General features: G+C 39.5%; 2 protein-coding genes across 2 annotated transcripts in view; one reads left to right on the top strand and one right to left on the bottom strand.

Moving 5' to 3' along the window:
• The window catches only part of LOC133017930 (piezo-type mechanosensitive ion channel component 2), a 65,535-nt gene extending 56,166 nt beyond the window's left edge, over positions 1 to 9,369 (top strand). The window contains exons 41-54 of the mRNA XM_061084186.1: positions 353 to 532; positions 672 to 966; positions 1,936 to 2,068; positions 2,845 to 2,992; positions 3,086 to 3,297; positions 3,728 to 3,886; positions 4,160 to 4,307; positions 4,782 to 4,970; positions 5,235 to 5,324; positions 6,331 to 6,500; positions 6,610 to 6,729; positions 6,892 to 6,971; positions 7,158 to 7,356; positions 7,647 to 9,369. Of these exons, the coding sequence (XP_060940169.1) occupies positions 353 to 532; positions 672 to 966; positions 1,936 to 2,068; positions 2,845 to 2,992; positions 3,086 to 3,297; positions 3,728 to 3,886; positions 4,160 to 4,307; positions 4,782 to 4,970; positions 5,235 to 5,324; positions 6,331 to 6,500; positions 6,610 to 6,729; positions 6,892 to 6,971; positions 7,158 to 7,356; positions 7,647 to 7,899 (2,376 nt within the window). The 3' untranslated portion in view covers positions 7,900 to 9,369. The remainder of the gene's footprint in view (positions 1 to 352; positions 533 to 671; positions 967 to 1,935; positions 2,069 to 2,844; positions 2,993 to 3,085; positions 3,298 to 3,727; positions 3,887 to 4,159; positions 4,308 to 4,781; positions 4,971 to 5,234; positions 5,325 to 6,330; positions 6,501 to 6,609; positions 6,730 to 6,891; positions 6,972 to 7,157; positions 7,357 to 7,646) is intronic.
• Positions 9,370 to 10,007: 638 nt separating this feature from the next.
• Positions 10,008 to 16,067, bottom strand: napgb (N-ethylmaleimide-sensitive factor attachment protein, gamma b). Its single transcript, XM_061084268.1, has 12 exons — positions 15,884 to 16,067; positions 15,624 to 15,691; positions 15,430 to 15,514; positions 15,308 to 15,325; positions 14,367 to 14,397; positions 13,749 to 13,858; positions 13,492 to 13,558; positions 13,332 to 13,402; positions 12,884 to 12,962; positions 12,539 to 12,618; positions 12,197 to 12,326; positions 10,008 to 11,211 (listed from the first exon to the last, which is right to left on the bottom strand). Exons 1-12 carry the CDS (start codon positions 15,937 to 15,939, stop codon positions 11,074 to 11,076), a joined length of 933 nt encoding a protein of 310 aa, XP_060940251.1. The 5' UTR covers positions 15,940 to 16,067; the 3' UTR covers positions 10,008 to 11,073.
• Between the last annotated feature and the right edge of the window lie 2,347 nt (positions 16,068 to 18,414).

The following is an 18,414-nucleotide window of genomic DNA, read 5'->3' on the forward strand; positions in this document are numbered from 1 at the left end:
GACACAACGATGCAGAAGCATATAGTCAAGTGCCCAAAGTTTCCTCAGGGCTCAAATCAGCCTATGACACAACAAAATGTTTATATTTATGTCTGTATATGACAAGGTAAATACAGTTAGTATAAATTACCCACAACATTTCCAGTTTATTCCCGTATATTCCCGTTAATTCCCGTTAATTCCTGTTAATTCCCATGGAAAGTTTCCAACTTTGAATATTCCCGGAATTTTGCAACCCTAGTAACGTCACAGTAAGAACTTATTTATGTCAGTTCTCTCAGTTGTATTTTAATGATCATGTGGGTCTACAGTCCAGAAAGCTCATTGACACTGATGTGGTTCTTTTCTCCAGGTCACAATTGTCATCAAGTACTTCTTCCAGTTCGGCTTCCTCCAATTAACCGCAGCAATTACCGAAAAGGATAAACCATTTTACCTTCCCAACATCATCGGGGTGGAGAAGAAGGACGGTTATGTCCACTACGACCTGGTTCAGTTACTGGCTCTCTTCTTCCACAGATCCATTCTGAAGGTACCTGCAAACTAACCACATGTGAACAGTTAACCAGGCTCTGTACTGATATTCACTTCAGTAGCAGCCATCTTTGTTGAAAATCACTTAATATGGGCATGAGTCATATCATCATCTCCACAAATCCCTGCGTTTCCAGTGCCACGGGCTGTGGGACGAAGACGACCCCAAGGAGAAGAGGGAGCCTGCCCGTCAGAGCGTGTCCTCGGACCGGGACGAGAGCGGGAAGGAGTCTGAAGCTGCCTCCTCGGTGCTCAGTGACAAGATGGGCTCCACTCACACCTTGAGGTCCTTAAACTTTGGGACCTCCATAGATTCCGGACACGTCCAGGTGCAGTTCCCGCAGCAGCAGACCTACCAGCGTCGCAAGAGCTCCAGCGGAGGCTCGCACATCTCTCACCGGTCACATCAGTCATCTGCCAGAACAAAAAGAGGTGAGGATGCCCCTGATGTGAGACAGCAGTTAAAGGTGACTCATCAAAGTGTTATTCATATAATACAATGAGGATCAAAACTGAAATAACAAGTAGAAGGAATCCGCCGGACGTGTATCACACTAATGACCATCTCCTCGCAGTCTCTCTCTATGACCTCTAGGGATGGGGGAAAAAATCGAATCAGTTACAAAACGCGATTCTTGTGAATGACGATTTTAAATCGCCATGCTGCCTCCAAAAACGATTTTTTTTTAAATATTATTTATTTTATTTTTATTTATTTTTTTAAAACATAATTATTGGTTTATACGGGGGGGGATATATTGGGGGAGCAACATCACCCCAGAGCATGTTGACCAGCTCTTGTTTTTGCACAAGAATCTAAACATACCCAAGCACTAGCTTTGTATCGCCTTCATGCAAACAACAATAGCCTTCTTTTTGTTTATTTCAAGGTTTATATTTTAAGTAAACTTTTATTCATTCTATTTAATTTACCTTTTATTTATTGTTTAAAAGTAGCCTAGGTGGTAAACATTTCTTAATCTGTCAGTTTGTGTACAGTTGACAGGGGCTATACAATAATAGGGCACATTTTTATTTATTTTCTCTATTGGCTGCCCGGCAGTCATTAAGTTAATGTTAATATTTGAAATAAAACTTGTAAAGCTCTAAGTGAATTTGACTGTGTTGTATTTGAAAGTATGATTCAACATTTTTCAAGGGTCCAGTATTTAAAAAAAAATAATAACCAAAAGAAATCCCAGGAAATCGTAATATCGAATCGCAATACTTACAGAATCGCAATACATATCGTATCGTCACCTAAGTATCGTGATAGTATCGTATCGGGAGGTCCCTGCCGATTCCCGTCCCTAATGACCTCTGTGAATCTCGGGTTGCTTCAGGGACTAAATTCTCTCGTCACGGATCATTTACAACTGGAAATGTGAATTGTTCCCATAGGAAGCACCACTTCCCACAACAGCAGCCGCAGGGACGGCAGCGAGGCCAGCGTCCAGCAGAAGACCCGCAAGCAGATGATCGTTGAGAAGCTCCGAGAGCAGCTCTACAAAGGGAAAGCCTTCATCGTAAAGCGGTAACGTTCACGGCTCATGAACCAAAAGCTGCCGTCGAGTCTTTAAACTCTTTGAATCGCAGTGTTGTAGGAAAGTGTGTAACTTTATGACGGCACTGATGAGAAGTATGCCGAGCAATTATTCTGGATGCTTAATGGAAGATGCAAAGTGGAAAATCCCATCAGTGATACAGCAGCTTTCAAACGTCTAAATTTAGACATTTAATTACAGCTTTCCGGTCAGGCCAGTCAGCGTGAGTTTTGTGTAAGTGCTGCGACAGACGATCACAACATGTTATTGGTCTAAATTTAATCACAATGGAACAAGTGGTTTCTGAGATATTACGTACAAAACGGCAACGGAAACCCACCGAAAATAAGATTTAAATCGTTCACGTTTTCTAAAAATAGGACCAATAGGAGCAGTGGCCCGTTAAAAACAACAGACACATAACTCACACACAACATAGAAACCATGAGGCCTGCACATGCAAACAGAAAATAGAAATAAGATGGAAAAAAAAAGTATATCATGCAATATAGCTTGACATAGAATAAAAAAATTAAAGGAGGGGCTTTATCAGGAGGGGGCGGGGCCCAAAAGAGGTAAAACGAAGTGTTTCAGACAGAGGCTGAAAAGAGGAGCTGCAGCAGAGGTGTGAGGAAAGTGATGCGTTCTCTTGAATATGAGCAGAATGTGTCTCCTTCCAAAGTGAATACGTTTATTTCCCTTGTGGTTTCACCTGTTTCCTTGATCATAACAACATTAACATTAACTAACCCTGTCTTTTTTATAGGTTCTTGGAGATCTACCTTCCCATCAGGCAGTTCTTCTATAACCTGATCCATCCAGAGTACAGTGCCGTCACAGACGTGTATGTTCTGATGTTCCTGTCCGACACTGTGGACTTCATCATCATTGTGTTTGGATTCTGGGCGTTTGGTGTAGGTTTACAGACATGTCCACGATCTTTAATTGCATATGAAAATGTTCCTATATTTGACCGACATTAATTCTGTGCACCTTTTCTCCTGTAGAAACACTCGTCGGCAGACATCACATCGTCTCTGTCGGAGGATCAGGTGCCGGGACCTTTCTTGGTCATGGTCCTGATCCAGTTCGGGACCATGGTGGTGGACCGGGCCCTTTACCTCAGAAAGTCTGTCGTGGGAAAGGTCATCTTCCAGGCTCTCCTGGTGTTTGGAATCCACTTCTGGATGTTCTTCATTCTGCCAGGAGTCACTGAAAAGTAAAAACAAAAACAGGCTCAAAATAGGTTTAAGATAATTTTTTGTAGAGTGGCTACAATTAGCTCGATAATCAATATGTCAGTTGTCAGGAAAATAACAGGCAATAATATTCACAATCAATCCATGAAGTGAAGAGTCAAATATTGTTCAGAATTTGCATCTAGGAACTTAACATTTGCATTACTATAGGATGTGCTTTATAGTTGGTTAAAATGTGAAACTAAAAACAAATAATTCAATGCAACTCTTACTCAGGAATTTTTTATGTAAAAATCTGAAACTAAGTTCTAAAGCAATGAACCATGATTCTGAATGTTTTACATTTGTCTTTCCCTTTTTTGAGAAATCCCATTTTTGCAGCGACAGAATGAAAACCATCTTCCTTTATCCATTTTCACACATTGTCTCTCTTTTCTTTTCCTCTTGCAGGCGTTTCGGTGAAAACAAGGTTGCTCAGATGTGGTATTTTGTCAAGTGCATCTACTTCGGCCTGTCGGCTTATCAGATCCGCTGTGGTTATCCCACCCGCGTTCTGGGAAACTTCCTCACCAAGAGCTACAATTATGTCAACCTCTTCCTGTTTCAAGGGTGAGTTCAGCCGGAGAAGAGTCATTTCTTCCAGCTGAGTAAACAGGTCCAAGGCCCCGGTTGTGTGAGGATTTCAGTTTGAAGCTGCAGAAAGATATCACCTGCAGGGATTACTTTAAAAAATTGGAAAATAAATGACCCATTTCAGATTTTTAAACCTTCGTGATACTTCTACAGCAGTTGTCAGAGCAGTTTTGAGTCTGAGGTTGTGATTAAATATCTTAAATCTTGCTTTTAGTTTAATTGAATCTTTATCTCACTTCTTTAATCCAGTTTCCGCCTGGTGCCGTTCCTGACGGAGCTGCGTGCCGTGATGGACTGGGTTTGGACCGACACCTCGCTGTCTCTGTCCAGCTGGATCTGTGTGGAGGACATCTACGCTCACATCTTCATCCTGAAATGCTGGAGAGAGTCTGAGAAGGTGTTTTTCATCGTGGCATCAGTCTGGTGTGAAAAGAATCGCCCTCAGAGCCAGAGCCTGTCATTCTGGAATTTGAGCAAAACGTTATTCCTGTCAAAGTCGATAATTTTCTTCTGAAAACTCCTTCATGTTTTTGGCTTCATGGCTTAAGAAGAAGAATTTCTGCTCTGCATGGGCTCGGTGATGCTAGATTTATGGGCTCTATATTAAAAGTAAAGATATATTGTGTGTGTGTGGTGCCCAGTGTTCTCAGTGGCGCAATAAAAAAATGGTCTTTACTCTCTGCCTCTCTATTGTAAATAATGCACTCTCGCAATCTGTCCAGGTATTGACAGATATTGCCCTGAACGAATTAATTGTCTTATTCTGATAGATTAAAATAAAAAGTGCTGGCACAAAATACCCAAGTGTCAGCAGCTCTCAGAATCTCTGACAACTCTGACAACTGTGACAACTCTGCTGTTCTTCATGTAGAGGTACCCGCAGCCCCGAGGCCAGAAGAAGAAGAAGGTGGTGAAGTTCGGGATGGGGGGGATGATCGTGATGCTGCTGATCTGCATCGTCTGGTTCCCGCTGCTTTTTATGTCTCTCGTCAAATCGGTAGCTGGAGTCGTCAACAAGCCGCTGGACGTCACGTTTGAAATCACCCTGGCTGGTTTTCAGGTGAGGACACGTTTTTCTTTCGTCAAATCATTTCCTAGCAACACAGGCTCAGCTGAGAACGTAGATTTGAATGAGGTGAATACATCTGTGACTTCTCGTGAAAATACGATGTTTTCTAGAATGTGAGAATCTGCTGGTTGCTGCTTTTTGACAGATTCAGTACAGAGGCCAAAGATGAATTTCTCTATTTAATTCTCAGTTGTTCCATGTTTTCTGACTTAACAAGACATGAAGCTGCTCTCACTAAACCTCCTCTTCTTGCAGCCCATCTTCACTATGAGCGCTCAGCAAAAACAACTGCAGAATGTGACGGCGGCCGAATTTACACATTTTAAAAAGACATTTAAAAAAGATGTAAGTATAAAAAAATACATCATAAATATCCCCCTCCCCCCCATAAAATGAATGTGTCATTGTGTTTATTATGTGTTAATTGTTTGCTGTGGTGAAAAAGAGGTAACAGGGTTTAATTTCCACATCATTTAAACTTGTATGACAAACTTTTAAACCAGGCAGTAAATACACACCCCAATTCACAACACAAGGATACAGAACATTTAAAGAATCGTCTCACATTAGGAAGAAAATTATGTACAGCTGATTTGAAATAGGATAGGATATAGTAATCATTTGAACGCTGGGGCCTCTTGCAGTCTAAAACACCAGCAGATCCGTATAGGCAACTAAATAAAAATGTAGCCTCACATAACTATGCCACTAGACAGTAAATTGAAGGAAGGTTTTCACTCCCCAGAGCTAATACCAATTTTCTTAAACGCACTGTGGGATACAGAGCCATGAAGTCATGGAACCTACTACCAACAGAAATTATAAACGTGACACGTAAATGTATGTTCAAAAAGCAAATAATGAAACACTTGGGTACAACATACTTGTGACACTAGATGGTGATGTACTGTACATAAATGTGTAGTATTCTATTACATGGTTTGCAGTTTTCGCTTCTATGGAATTGGATATATCAGTGTTTTATATCATGACAAAGGTAAAACTTCATAACCACTAAGTTAATTTTTGATATCTGTAATATAAAATATTATGATCATTATTTGAATGTATTTTAACTTTTGATATTTGTAATTTAACGTATGTTTTAAATGTTTGATATTGGTATTGTAATGTATGTTTTAAATGTTTGATATCTGTATGTATGTCTTCAATGTGGACCCCACTAAAAGTAGCTCTGTCTTAGGGTAGAGCTAATGGGGATCCTTCTAAATAAACAAATAAATAAACAAATAAACTAGAAAAGGTCATTTAATACATATCTTCTGCAGGTCACCACTCGTATAATTTTAACTAAACCTTACTAATGTGTTATGACTTCTGTTGGTGTCAGGATCCCTTGCAGTGGCTGGAGACCTACATGCCCGAGGACCTGGTCATCGCTGAGCTGAAAGGAAGCTCCAACTCTCTGTGGACCATCAGCCCCCCCAGCAGAGCCAACCTGATCGAAATGCTGAAATCCCCTGAGGACTTCCCCATCACTGTGACCTGGAGCATTCAAAGGTATGACACAATGTCCACTCACTACTGTATCTTATCATGTAGGAGTTCTAATATGATATAATTGAAAGGTGGCCTGCTCACAAACACCTGTTCCTCCTCTTAATCTCAGAAACCTCAATCTCGGTGCCAAGGCTGAAATAGCTTCTGGGAAACGAGTGACGAATCTGGAACCGGAAACTAGGACGGACCTGGTAAATGTCCTGAATGGGTCAGGAAATACTTCACATGTGTGAGTCTATCAGCTGCACTAATATCATTCAGTCACACAGATAGATTCTTGTACATACTGTATATACTCATAATTGGGACTATATATTTAGTTTTTACACAGTCCTACTCCAGTATGTTGTTTACTACAGTAACAGCCTCTTTTCCTCTTTCTTCTCTGCAGGAATCTAACAAACACCTTTCCTCGTTATATCCGAGCCCCGAGTGACGCCGAGGCCAAACCTGTGGATCAGCTTTACGATGGTTAACATCGCCTCCTTTATCACTGCATATTCAAAGTTTTAATTTATTTTTAAGATAATAAAAACACAACACAAAGAAGCTTAAAAATACTTAGTCTTAGTAATAATTGTATTGTTTTTGTAATTGATTTGTATCTGCTTCATCCTGATTGGATAACTGCCACGATGTCATTCTTCTCCGTTGCAGATAAAGAAAGGATGATGGATATAATTTTGACGTTGAATCGACCGGAGAGTTCCTCCGATCAGATCCAGGAATGGTGGATCGTCAACCAGACGGAGCCCGGCCCGATACCGAAGAAGAATGAAGGGCGTGAAGGGCTGCAGCTGTACGTGTTCAGCGACCAAGTCAGTCCGCCCAGTTTGGGATTCCTGGCTGGATACGGGTGAGTGACCTGGAAAACACTGTGGATTTAAAGATTTCGCTGTTTCAGTCTATATATTGTTTTATTACATTTGGTGAGAACCCAACCAAACAATTTTAGGATACACGTGAGGGGTGTTGGATGATTAGCACAACCGGAAAGCAGTTTTTCCTTTAACTCTTTCTAAACAGGCAAGTAGGGGTCAAATTTAGGTTCTGTCCCCTTTCTACTCCACCTACCAGCTGGAGGACTAAGATCACAAGGGATCCAAAATCTTAACTGAACATCTCCTTCCTCTCTTCCCTAACCAGGATCATGGGCCTGTACGCCTCGGTCGTTCTCGTCATCGGCAAGTTTGTGCGCGAGTTCTTCAGCGGCATCTCCCACACCATCATGTTCGAGGAGCTCCCCAACGTGGATCGCATCCTCAAGCTGTGCACAGACATCTTCCTGGTCCGAGAGACGGGGGAGCTGGACCTGGAGGAGGACATGTACGCCAAACTCATCTTCCTCTACCGCTCGCCAGAAACCATGATCAAGTGGACCCGGGAGAAAACTGAGTGAAACTCAGCGAGGGGACGTTAAATCATGGAGGCTTCTTTTCTGGAGATGCTGGGTGGTGTGAGCCGCTACTTCAGCCGGTTTCCCAGCTGATGGAGCACGAAGCCGCCGAGGACCTGGTGTGTCCTCCTCACACTGAGCTCTGGTGGCGGCGACGCAGCGTTAGCTCCACACAAAAACACTTTTTGAGTTAAGAACTGGTATTTTTTACTCTTAACTGATGAAAAACAGCAACAAATTGCAGTTACATTATTAACGATGGAGCACAAATTTGCCGGTGCTGTATAAACCTCGCAAAAAATCCTGGCTCGGTTTGGAAAGCAGCCGGTGTTCAGTTGGAGACGGACAAATCTTTTTGGGACAGTTTTTCTTAAGTTATAATAAAGTCTCCTGATACTAAGGTGGATTTTTGTCCACACACCCGTCGCTGCTCTTCACACTGTCGTCCTACATTTACACAACCGCACAGCAGGCGGAGAGAAGCTCGCACTGGCCGCAACATTACACTTTAAGGGCTTCCCACCAAAAAAATAGATGCACAATTAATGACCACATGAGCACAATCTCGTATTTTCTCCGACTGGAACACTTTTGATTGTGGGACTGTGCAATACTGAGCTCCTGGTTCTCTCGACGTGGACCGAAAGAGAAAGGCTGCGTCTGATTGGTTTGTTTTTCTAACGTCAGAGGCCTCATGGGAAACTCTGCAGAGACACGACAAACCGGAAAACATCAGACAATCTTTACTTGCCTTATTTTGTTTGTATGAGACGAACTGAAACTCTAATCAACTACATATCTTTCTCAGGAAGAGCAGTTTTCACAGATATTGTATGTGTTTAATGTTACAACATGTAGGCTTTGACGGATTTAAAAAGATTAGGAGACCGAAGAAGCGTTGAGAACTATTTAAACGGCATGAAATTTTAAAATGTGGATATTGTCCAGATGGACCGACACTGAGTATGTTTACCGCACATGGCCGCAGTTTATAAGGCTGCGTTCAGAAAGTACATTTCATCGCTGTGGACTTTTTTCCCCCCTCCACACACACACAAGGAGATTATTTGCCAATCATCTGATCCATGTTCTGAATCACCTACAGGTTGGCTCGAGTCGAAACCAGCAGAGGGCTGGTTCTGAATCAGGGTAACGTGCATTAGCTGGTGGACTCTTGCACTTCGCTGTTTTTAAAACATTCACGAACTCTGTGGCGCCCACAGCTGTGCAGTCAGTCGTCAAGGAAAAACTGAAAGATTCCTCACATGAAGGGCTCTGACGTGAAGCCCTTTGGTCCAAACTATGCATTAGAGGACACTGTAGCATGAAAGAGAAACTTCATTATTAATTTTCATTACATGTACATTCAAGTTTAAAGGGGACGGGATGGGGAGGAATGAAATGTGAAAATGTACCTGTATGTTAAGGTAATGTGGTATTATAGAGGTCCAGAGATCTGCAAATAAAACGTCTGGAAAGGTGTCGAGCTTTTGTTCTCAGCTGCTTCTTTCTTATGTGTGAACGGGAAGAAAATCTGTGTTTTCAACAGGATTTTAAGAAATAAAATAAAATGGAGCCCTCCGACTTCCTCAACGAACAAATCCCCTTCAGCTGTTGGGCCTCGGCGGAATGATGCATTTTCCTGAGGGTCAACCAAGTTCAGTTTAGCTTTGTATACAATGCTATCTTCTTCTTCTTCTTTGTTTCTAGTATTTTTATTTATTGCATATCATAGCAATATTTAAAGTGCTCTAACACATATAGTGAATGGCTGGTACTACATCTGGATTGGTAACCCACACAAGCAGCAGTTCAGCATCTCTCTTTAGGTTCACTCAAGTCCGCCTTCATTCCTGCTAATGCACAGATGCACTACGCTCGTTCAGAATGGAAGGGAATCAGAAAAGTAGCATGAATGTGTGCACATTAAATATCGCTTATCGGGGAGAGAGCATTAGCCTCATCAAAGATAAATAGGTCTGAGGAAGCTACACAGTCATTACATGTCTGTCAGGGGCCGGTTGGGTGCAGACGTGCAGCCGCCCCGAGTCTCACTGATGTGGAAAATCTGTCTGCTAACTCGTTTAAGAAAATGCACAGAGACCATAAAATGCCACACAAGGGAAATGTTTATTGATGTATGTGCAACGTTTTGAGATCAGCTCCTGAATATATATATATATATATATAAATAAAAGACGTGGGCGACAGCACAAATAACAAAAATGTAAACAGTCCCTTTTTTTTTACTATTCTAATTGTGAATTAGAAAGTTTTCAGCTGGTATTTAAATGATGTTCTTACAGAGGGTTTCTCACATTTATAGTCTGAGCTATAAGGTAAAGAAACGCACAAATCCAACATTATTAAAACAATGGGCTGAATGCACAGAACACACCACCACACAGTCCCTTTTTCATGTGTTGGTCACTTTAGTTTAAGGATTGCACGAAGGAAGCTAATCAAGACCTCGAGGTAGACGAATGAAAACAGTCTACGATTGGATATAAGCTGCGTCATCAGGAATATTACAGCTCTTTAAATCTTCTTTAATAACTTCTTTAAGCGCTGATTTTCAAGACAATAGTGGGAATTAATTTTATGCATCAATATTAATATTAATTCACCATAGCATTGAATTTAATTTAACATCTGAAATCCAAACATGCATTAATTGCATATTGTTCCAGTGGATCTTCAACAGGCCGCACCCGTCAATCCTGAATAAAATATAAGTCAATACAAATAAACACCTATACACTGATCATCTTACTGGGCATATTTATTAGAGCATTTCTGATTAATTATATATATCTATTGTAAACTACCCACAAACAATAACGGCAGAATGTACAGCTTCACAGAGACGAGAATAGAACTTTTACGTACAACAGGCTTTCAAACATTATCGAACATTAAAGATTTTTCATTACACTGAGGATCCAGCTCAAAGAAAACAAATAAAAAAATCTGTTTAAACGCAACTCTTCAGCAACACAGACTGTGAATGTTGTTGCTTTTTTTCCTCTAATTATTTTTTGCACAATTAAGATTTTAAACTGTCGCCTTTCTGGGGTTCAGAGCTGAGAGGGTAAGTCGAGGTGTTGTTAACTCGTACACAGAGGGTGTAGTGGTGGTGGAGCAGCAGATGGGTCGAGTCGATGCTCTCACTGGAGGCTAACACAGACCGCCCTCGTAATCGTCCTCATCCTCGGCGGCCGGCGCCCCGCTAGCGCCACCCTGTGGAGCAGCCGCAGCCTTCTTCTTCTTTCCTCCTCCTCCGGGTACCCTCAGGGAAATGGCCAGCTTGGCGTACTGTGGGACAGCGGAGAATAAAGTGAGTTATCAGATCTCAGATTTAAATATTTTCTCTTCTGCCTGACGGGATTCTAAACTACAGGAGGACAAAAGATCACGTCTCCAGTCGAGTTTAGTAACATTCAAAATGAAATATAATAAGAGTTGAAGGTTTGTCCGTTCATCTTTTCGGAACAGTTATGACTAAGACTAAATGAAAACTGGCTCAGGGTCGTTTTTCAGCCCTGTGATACGCTGGTGACTTGTCCAGGATGTACCCAGTTTATCTTATTGTGTCCGCTGATATTTAAGAGTAACTGTGATTAGCAGTCTGGGCCTCACAGTCCCCTTATTTCTGTGGGTAGAACATGCTGTGCCTTCAGGTATAATATCTCACGCCATGGTTTGATCTCCAGGAAGACTGGGTAAGAACAGAAAGACTTTAAGATGAAAAAAGTTTCGGAAATCTGTGACATAGATGGATAGATAGATAGATAGATAGAGTACTTTATTCATCCCCAAAGGGAAATTAATTCGTCATAGCAGCAGGTGTATTTGAATACAATAAAATACAATACAATAGAATAAAATAAAAAAATATTGAGGTAGAAAGAATAAAAACAGAAACACAAGATAAATAGGTAGATAAGGTGCAGTGGCAAGATGATGGTAATAGTACTGATGATATGATGGTAATGTTATTGTTAGACAGTATATAAAAATAGTACAGTATATATAGTATATAATATAACATAATATATATTTATATATGATAGTAATTATACCAATATAATAGCAGTATATAGTAATAATGGCAGCAACAGTGTATATAATAATAATAGTAAATATAATAATAATAATATGTACACATGTATAAATATGTGTATATAGACTTATAAATGGGGGCTTATGAAGTCCTGTCCTAACTTAAATGATGACAAATAAAATTTGAAAGTGAAACACTTACAACAAACCTAAAACAGTGTGTATCAGCAGTACTCACGTCATTGTCCATGTATTTCAGTAGAGGTGAGTTGCACACGCGGTACACCTGGTCCTCGTCCTGCTCGTCGTAGCCCTGCAGTAGCGTCTCCATGGCGAGGCAGTCTTCACTTCCACTGTAGCCAGGCAGACTGATGGAGATCAAGTAGCAGCTCATGTCATGATCCTCAGTTTTAAGTGTTGCACCGTGAACGTTGTGTTATGTCAGCGGTTAACAAAGTCTCAGATGAGCCACAACTAATTAAAAAATGATTTCACCTTGCTCAAAGACAATGTCGGCTGTGTTTAGCTGCAGTAGGCCACCGATTATTGATGGTAACGAAACATGTTTGAATTCTCATACCTGTAACTTTCTCTGACGCATTTATCAGCAGCTACGTAGTCCACTCGGTGAAGATGAATCAGCACTTGGGCAGTTGTTTTCTGAAGAATGAGGAGAACAAATCAAACCAGAACTTTTATTTAGATCACATATTGTCAGATTACAACAAACACAGTCGTGTGATTTATATTGACAGAAACTCACAAAATTATTTTTAATCTCTGCTGTGATACAGTGACAAGCCAAGCGACATGAACTACACTGTCTATCCTGGAAATTCCATTGTGACTGACTATGGCAACACTATTGGTTTTGACTTATGTGCACAGAGAGATAAACAACAGGAAAAACAATGAGGTAACTCACCTTGAAGCACATGGGGAAGTTTTCAATCTCTTTGTACATGTTCTTCTCTTTCTGGATAGCGACGGCTGCATCATCCAACCTGGTTGGGAAGAGGAGGACAGAGTGAGGACAGAGGAGGAGCAGGTACTAATGTTCAGTATGATAACGTGGAGAAAGATCCAAATATCTGACTCTAAATATATGAATTTAATACAAATGAAAAGAACAAAGACAACAATCATCAAAATACGCTGTGTTGAGGTATTGATCACCAACAGGTCAAATATGTTTTTAATCTTTATAGAAAAAAAAAAAATTTGATAATGGCAATTGTCCTAAATACTTTCTGTATTAAATTCCTTAACAAAAGTTCTTTATTTCTCCATCAGCAATTAACCAAAAGAGCACAGATGACAACTACTATGTAATGATGTAATATTCCCCCCCGGCCCCTCTTCCTGTCCGTTACCTTCTTAACCGGACCAGAAGTCTAGAGGCTTTTCCCAGCAGCTCCACAGCCTGACGCAGACGGTCTTCATTCTACACACAGAAAACACAAAGGTGTATTAATTAAAATAAATGAAAATTAAATGAAATAAATGATTCAGTCGTTGTCAGCAGCTCGTTACCTCAAACACACCGGCTGCCTTCTGGTACAGGTCCACAGCTTTCTCCAAGTTTAGAGGCTCGATCAGTCTGAGGAGAGCAACGTGTTTTAGTTTGAGGGAAAATCTCCTCACACACAAATAAGAAATGCACTGGTAACAACAAACATATGAATTTTCAAACTATTCACATTCAATCACAAAGTGTCGGTGCAGTGTTGTTTTAACAGCTGAGGGCTATAGGTTTCTGATGTGTGTGAAGTACAAGGAGATGTTTTTACTTTCCCGCTCTGTCCAGAGCCATGGCAGCCGTGTCCGGGGTCCCGTTCTCCATGTACATCATACAGGCTTTCTCTATGTACTCAATGGCCTCAGGCATCTTCTTTTGTTCCTGGAGCAGAGCAAACACAATGCTGCTGCAGACACATCACCACCGTCGAAGTGGCTCAGTTACACATGTGCAAAGTGAGGTCAAACACACTAATTCTGTTGCTATTGGTTGAGGCTGTGACAAAGATCACCATAATTGAACATTCATCTGTAAAGATATATATTTAGATATATATATTTTATTTTCTATTTTAAATTTTTGATATTCTATTTTATTGTTATTCTATTTTAATTTTTTTTTATTCTATTTTATACTATTTCTATTTTGGGTTGAAATTACTGAGCATTGCTTAAAGAGAGCCTGTGACCCAAGTATTTCATTGACAGTGACTGCTTCATGTTATCTCTGTTATTTGACAATAAAAAAATCTTGAATCTTGAACCCCCACACGAAGAAAAGCTGCAGATTTACTTCAGAGCAGAAGTGAACATCCCGCGGCTACATTTGTAGTATGTGTGACCGTGACCAACATGTTAATGACGATGATTACAACAGAAGCGGCCCTCACCTTCAACATCATACCAGCCTGCTCAATCGCCCTGAGGAGGAAGAAGAGGAGTCAGAATAAAGCAAATTGTGGTTGTACACTATGTGGACAAAGGTAGTGGGACACCTACAGGAGCTTGTATGACATCCCATTCTAAATCCATAGGCATTTATATGGAGTTTATCCCGCCTCTATGACAGCTTCTGGAAAGGCTTTCTACAAGATGTGTGAGTGTGTCTGTGGGGATTTTTGCCTAATCATCCAGAGGAGCATTTGTGAAGTCAGACACTGGCTCACGATCTCTGCTCTAGTTCATCCAAGAGGTGTTGGGTGGGGTTGCAGTCAGGGCTCTGTGCAGGCCAGGCAAGTTCTTCCAAACCAGACTCACACAACCACGCCTTTCAGCCTCTGGCTTTGTGCACTGGTGCAGAGTCATGCTGGAGCAGAAAAGGGCCTTCGCACAAACTGTTCCCACAAAGCTGGAGGCATGGAAACGTCCAAAATACCGTGGCAAGCGGAAGCATTAACATTTCCTTCACTTGAACTAAGACGCCTGGTCCAACTTCTGACAATGATACTAATAAAACACCTGAATTTGATGATTACAGGGAGAGTTGACCCAAAAATTGAAATTCCCTTATAATCATTAAGGCCTTGTTTGGAATCAGATTTGAATATCAGGTTTACAGAAGCTTGGCTGACAACACAGGAGCAGAATGGAGGCATTTTATGTTTGTTTTGGATTTTGCTGCAGCGTCGTTTACCCCTGGGACTCCAGAAGTGTGTTGTGGACTCACATACTTCCCCCCCCCACCCCTCCATCGGCAAAGTGGTGCATGGAGAAGTGCAAATTCATTTTAGGGTGAACTATCCCTTAAAGGAGGTGTGTCCCAATACTTTTGTCCATGTAGTGTATGATTGATGCTGTGTCTTCACGTCGAGGATGAAATCCCGATACTTACTTTGCAGCGTGGAAGAGGCTGAAAGGTGAGTTAAGGTCAAGAGACAAACAGACTCACAAAACAACAACAACAACAACAACAACATTGATTTATTGCTACATTGGAGATAAAGGGGAGGATACGTCTTGTTTTCTGTGTGGTACTCCGCCTCCTTCAGGTACGCATCCTTGGCTAGATCGTACTGTTTGGCGTTCTTGAAGCACACAGCTGGAAAAAAAAACAGGATGCAACCAGTTTAAATGGTGATGGGAACGTTGGGAACATTGGGAATGATGGGAATCTCATTTGGAAAACAGATGTGTTTGCTTTGTATCACCTGCTTTGGCGTATTCTGACGCAGCGCTGTCGAAATCCGGCTTCCACTTCGTCATGCTCGTCTTTAAGCTACGTGGACATATTTACAATGATTAACACAACGCACACACGATACAACAATAAGAGATCACAACACAACATCAAAGCACAACATCCCAGCGGGCTAACGAGCTGTGATCGTCTCCCATTAACACCAGTGGCCTTGCAGCTAGCTAACACCAGGGATGTGACAGCAGCTGGGAATTCCTCGACACAACTCACCACTTCTCCGCCTTGGCCATGTGTTCGTGGGCTTCGTTGATCTTCTGCGCGGCCATGGTGAGCTGCGGGTCCGCGGGGATGAGAGGAAACAGCCGGAGAAACGATCTCTGCGGAGGAGAAGGAGGAGGAGGAGGAGGAGGATGTCGTCGCCTCCGTGTTTGGATTAGGAGAGCCTTTCCTTCCTCAGCCGGTGACGTCACGGGATGTCGCAGGGCTACGGGCGCCGCGGAGGATCAAACGCGAGCCACAATGCGATTGCAGGACAATAATAATGATGATGTAAATAATAATTATAATTGTACTACATAATAAACCATGTTTGTTGGGAATATGCTGGACCACACATTATATCAATATATATATATATATATATATATATATATATATATATATATATATATATATATATATATAGCTTTTGCTTTGCTGACCTCCTGTGGTGTCACTGGTCACATGTGTGCTGCAGGACATGTTTGACCTGAACAGCAAATTTAATATTGTATTTTAAAAACCATGTTATCTTCTGGAAAGAGAGTTAATTTTGTTTAGTGAAAATACTTTTAGATGTTAAGGGCACTGATTTTGAAAAGGTTTTCTCCATAGATGTATCTGGTATATAATCAAACAAACACATAATATTAATATTAATTAGTTATAATAATATGAGGTATTATACTTATTAATAATAAAACGAACAAATTGTAATAATAATGATGATGATAATTATAATACAAATAAATATAATATTAATGATACTGATAATACTACTACTACTACCATTTGTAATAATAACAGTGGTAACAATAATACGAATTATTACAATAATAATAAATATGATAATAATAACAATATTACTTCATTTATTATTTATTTAATAAGAATAACTACCACAGACCAAAATAAAAAAAGACAAATATTTTAACATTTTGCAGCGGAAGCGGAAATGAGTGTGTTGGAATAACGTCACGCGGGGTCTAATGGCTGAACAACAACTGGAGGATTGGAGGAATATTGAATATGAGTAATACAAAATAATAACAATAATGGTAATAAATAATAATCCTTGTTTGTTGGGAATATGCTGGAGCAAACATAAGATCTATAGATATGATAAAAGCCTTAAAGAGAAGCTGAGCATCCACTGGTAGTTTTGCTTTTGCTTTTGCTTTGCTGACCTCCTGTGGTGTCACTGGTCACATGTGTGCTGCAGGACATGTTTGACCTGAACAGCAAATTTAATATTTAAACTCTCTTTCCAAAAAATAATATTGTTATTTTCTGGAAAGAGAGTAAATTGTGATTAGTGAAAAGACTTAAAGAAGTTAAGGGCAGAAACGTTGTCTCCATAGCTGTATATGGCATCTGGTATAAAATAAAACAAACACATAATAATAATAATAATAATAATAATAATAATAATAATAATAATAATAATAATAATAATAATAATAATAATAATTAGCTAGAACAATATTAGGTATTATAATTATTATTAATAAGAAGAATAATTGTAATAATACTGATGATTTTGATGATAATAATAATAACAATAATAATATTATGAATGAAACTGATGATAATACTAGTACTATGGATAATACCAACAGTAGTAACACTAATGCGAATTATTATTATAATAAAGATGATAATAATAATAACAATATTAATTCATTAATTATTTATTTAATAAGAATAACTACCACAGACCAGAATAAAAAATACATATGACTAATATTGAATATGATTAATACAAAATAATAACAGTAATGGTAATAAATAATAATCCCTGTTTCTTGGGAATATGCTGAAGCAAAAATAATATCTATAGATATGATAAAGGCCTTAAAGAGAAGCGGAGCATCCACTGGTAGTTTTGCTTTTGCTTTGCTGACCTCCTGTGGTGTCACTGGTCACATGTGTGCTGCAGGACATGGTTGACCTGAACAGTAAATTTAATATTTAAACTCTCTTTCCAAAAAATAATATTGTTATTTTCTGGAAAGAGAGTAAATTGTGATTAGTGAAAATACTTTTAGAAGTTGAGGGCAGAAAAGTTGTCTCCACAGCTGTGGCATCTGGTATATAATAAAAAAAACACATAATAATAATATTAATTAGTTATAACAATATTAGGTATTATACTTATTTTTAATAATAATTGTAATAATAATAATTATTATTATGATGTTAATAATAATAACAATAATAATAATATGAATGACACTGATGATACTACTACTACTATTAATAATAATAACAGTAGTAACACTAATACCAATTATTATTATAATAAATATGATAATAATTATAACAATAATAATAATATGAATTATACTGATAATACTACTACTACTACTATTAATGATACCAACAGTAGTAACACGAATACGAATTATTATAATAATAAAGATGATACAAATAATAAACATATTAAATCATTAATTATTCATTTAATAAGAATAACTACCACAGACCAAAAAAAGACAAATATTTTAACATTTTGCGGCGGAAGCGGAAATGGTTGTGTTGGA

Source organism: Limanda limanda, chromosome 13 (assembly GCF_963576545.1).
Source record: "Limanda limanda chromosome 13, fLimLim1.1, whole genome shotgun sequence".
Classification (NCBI taxonomy): Eukaryota; Metazoa; Chordata; class Actinopteri; order Pleuronectiformes; family Pleuronectidae; genus Limanda; species Limanda limanda.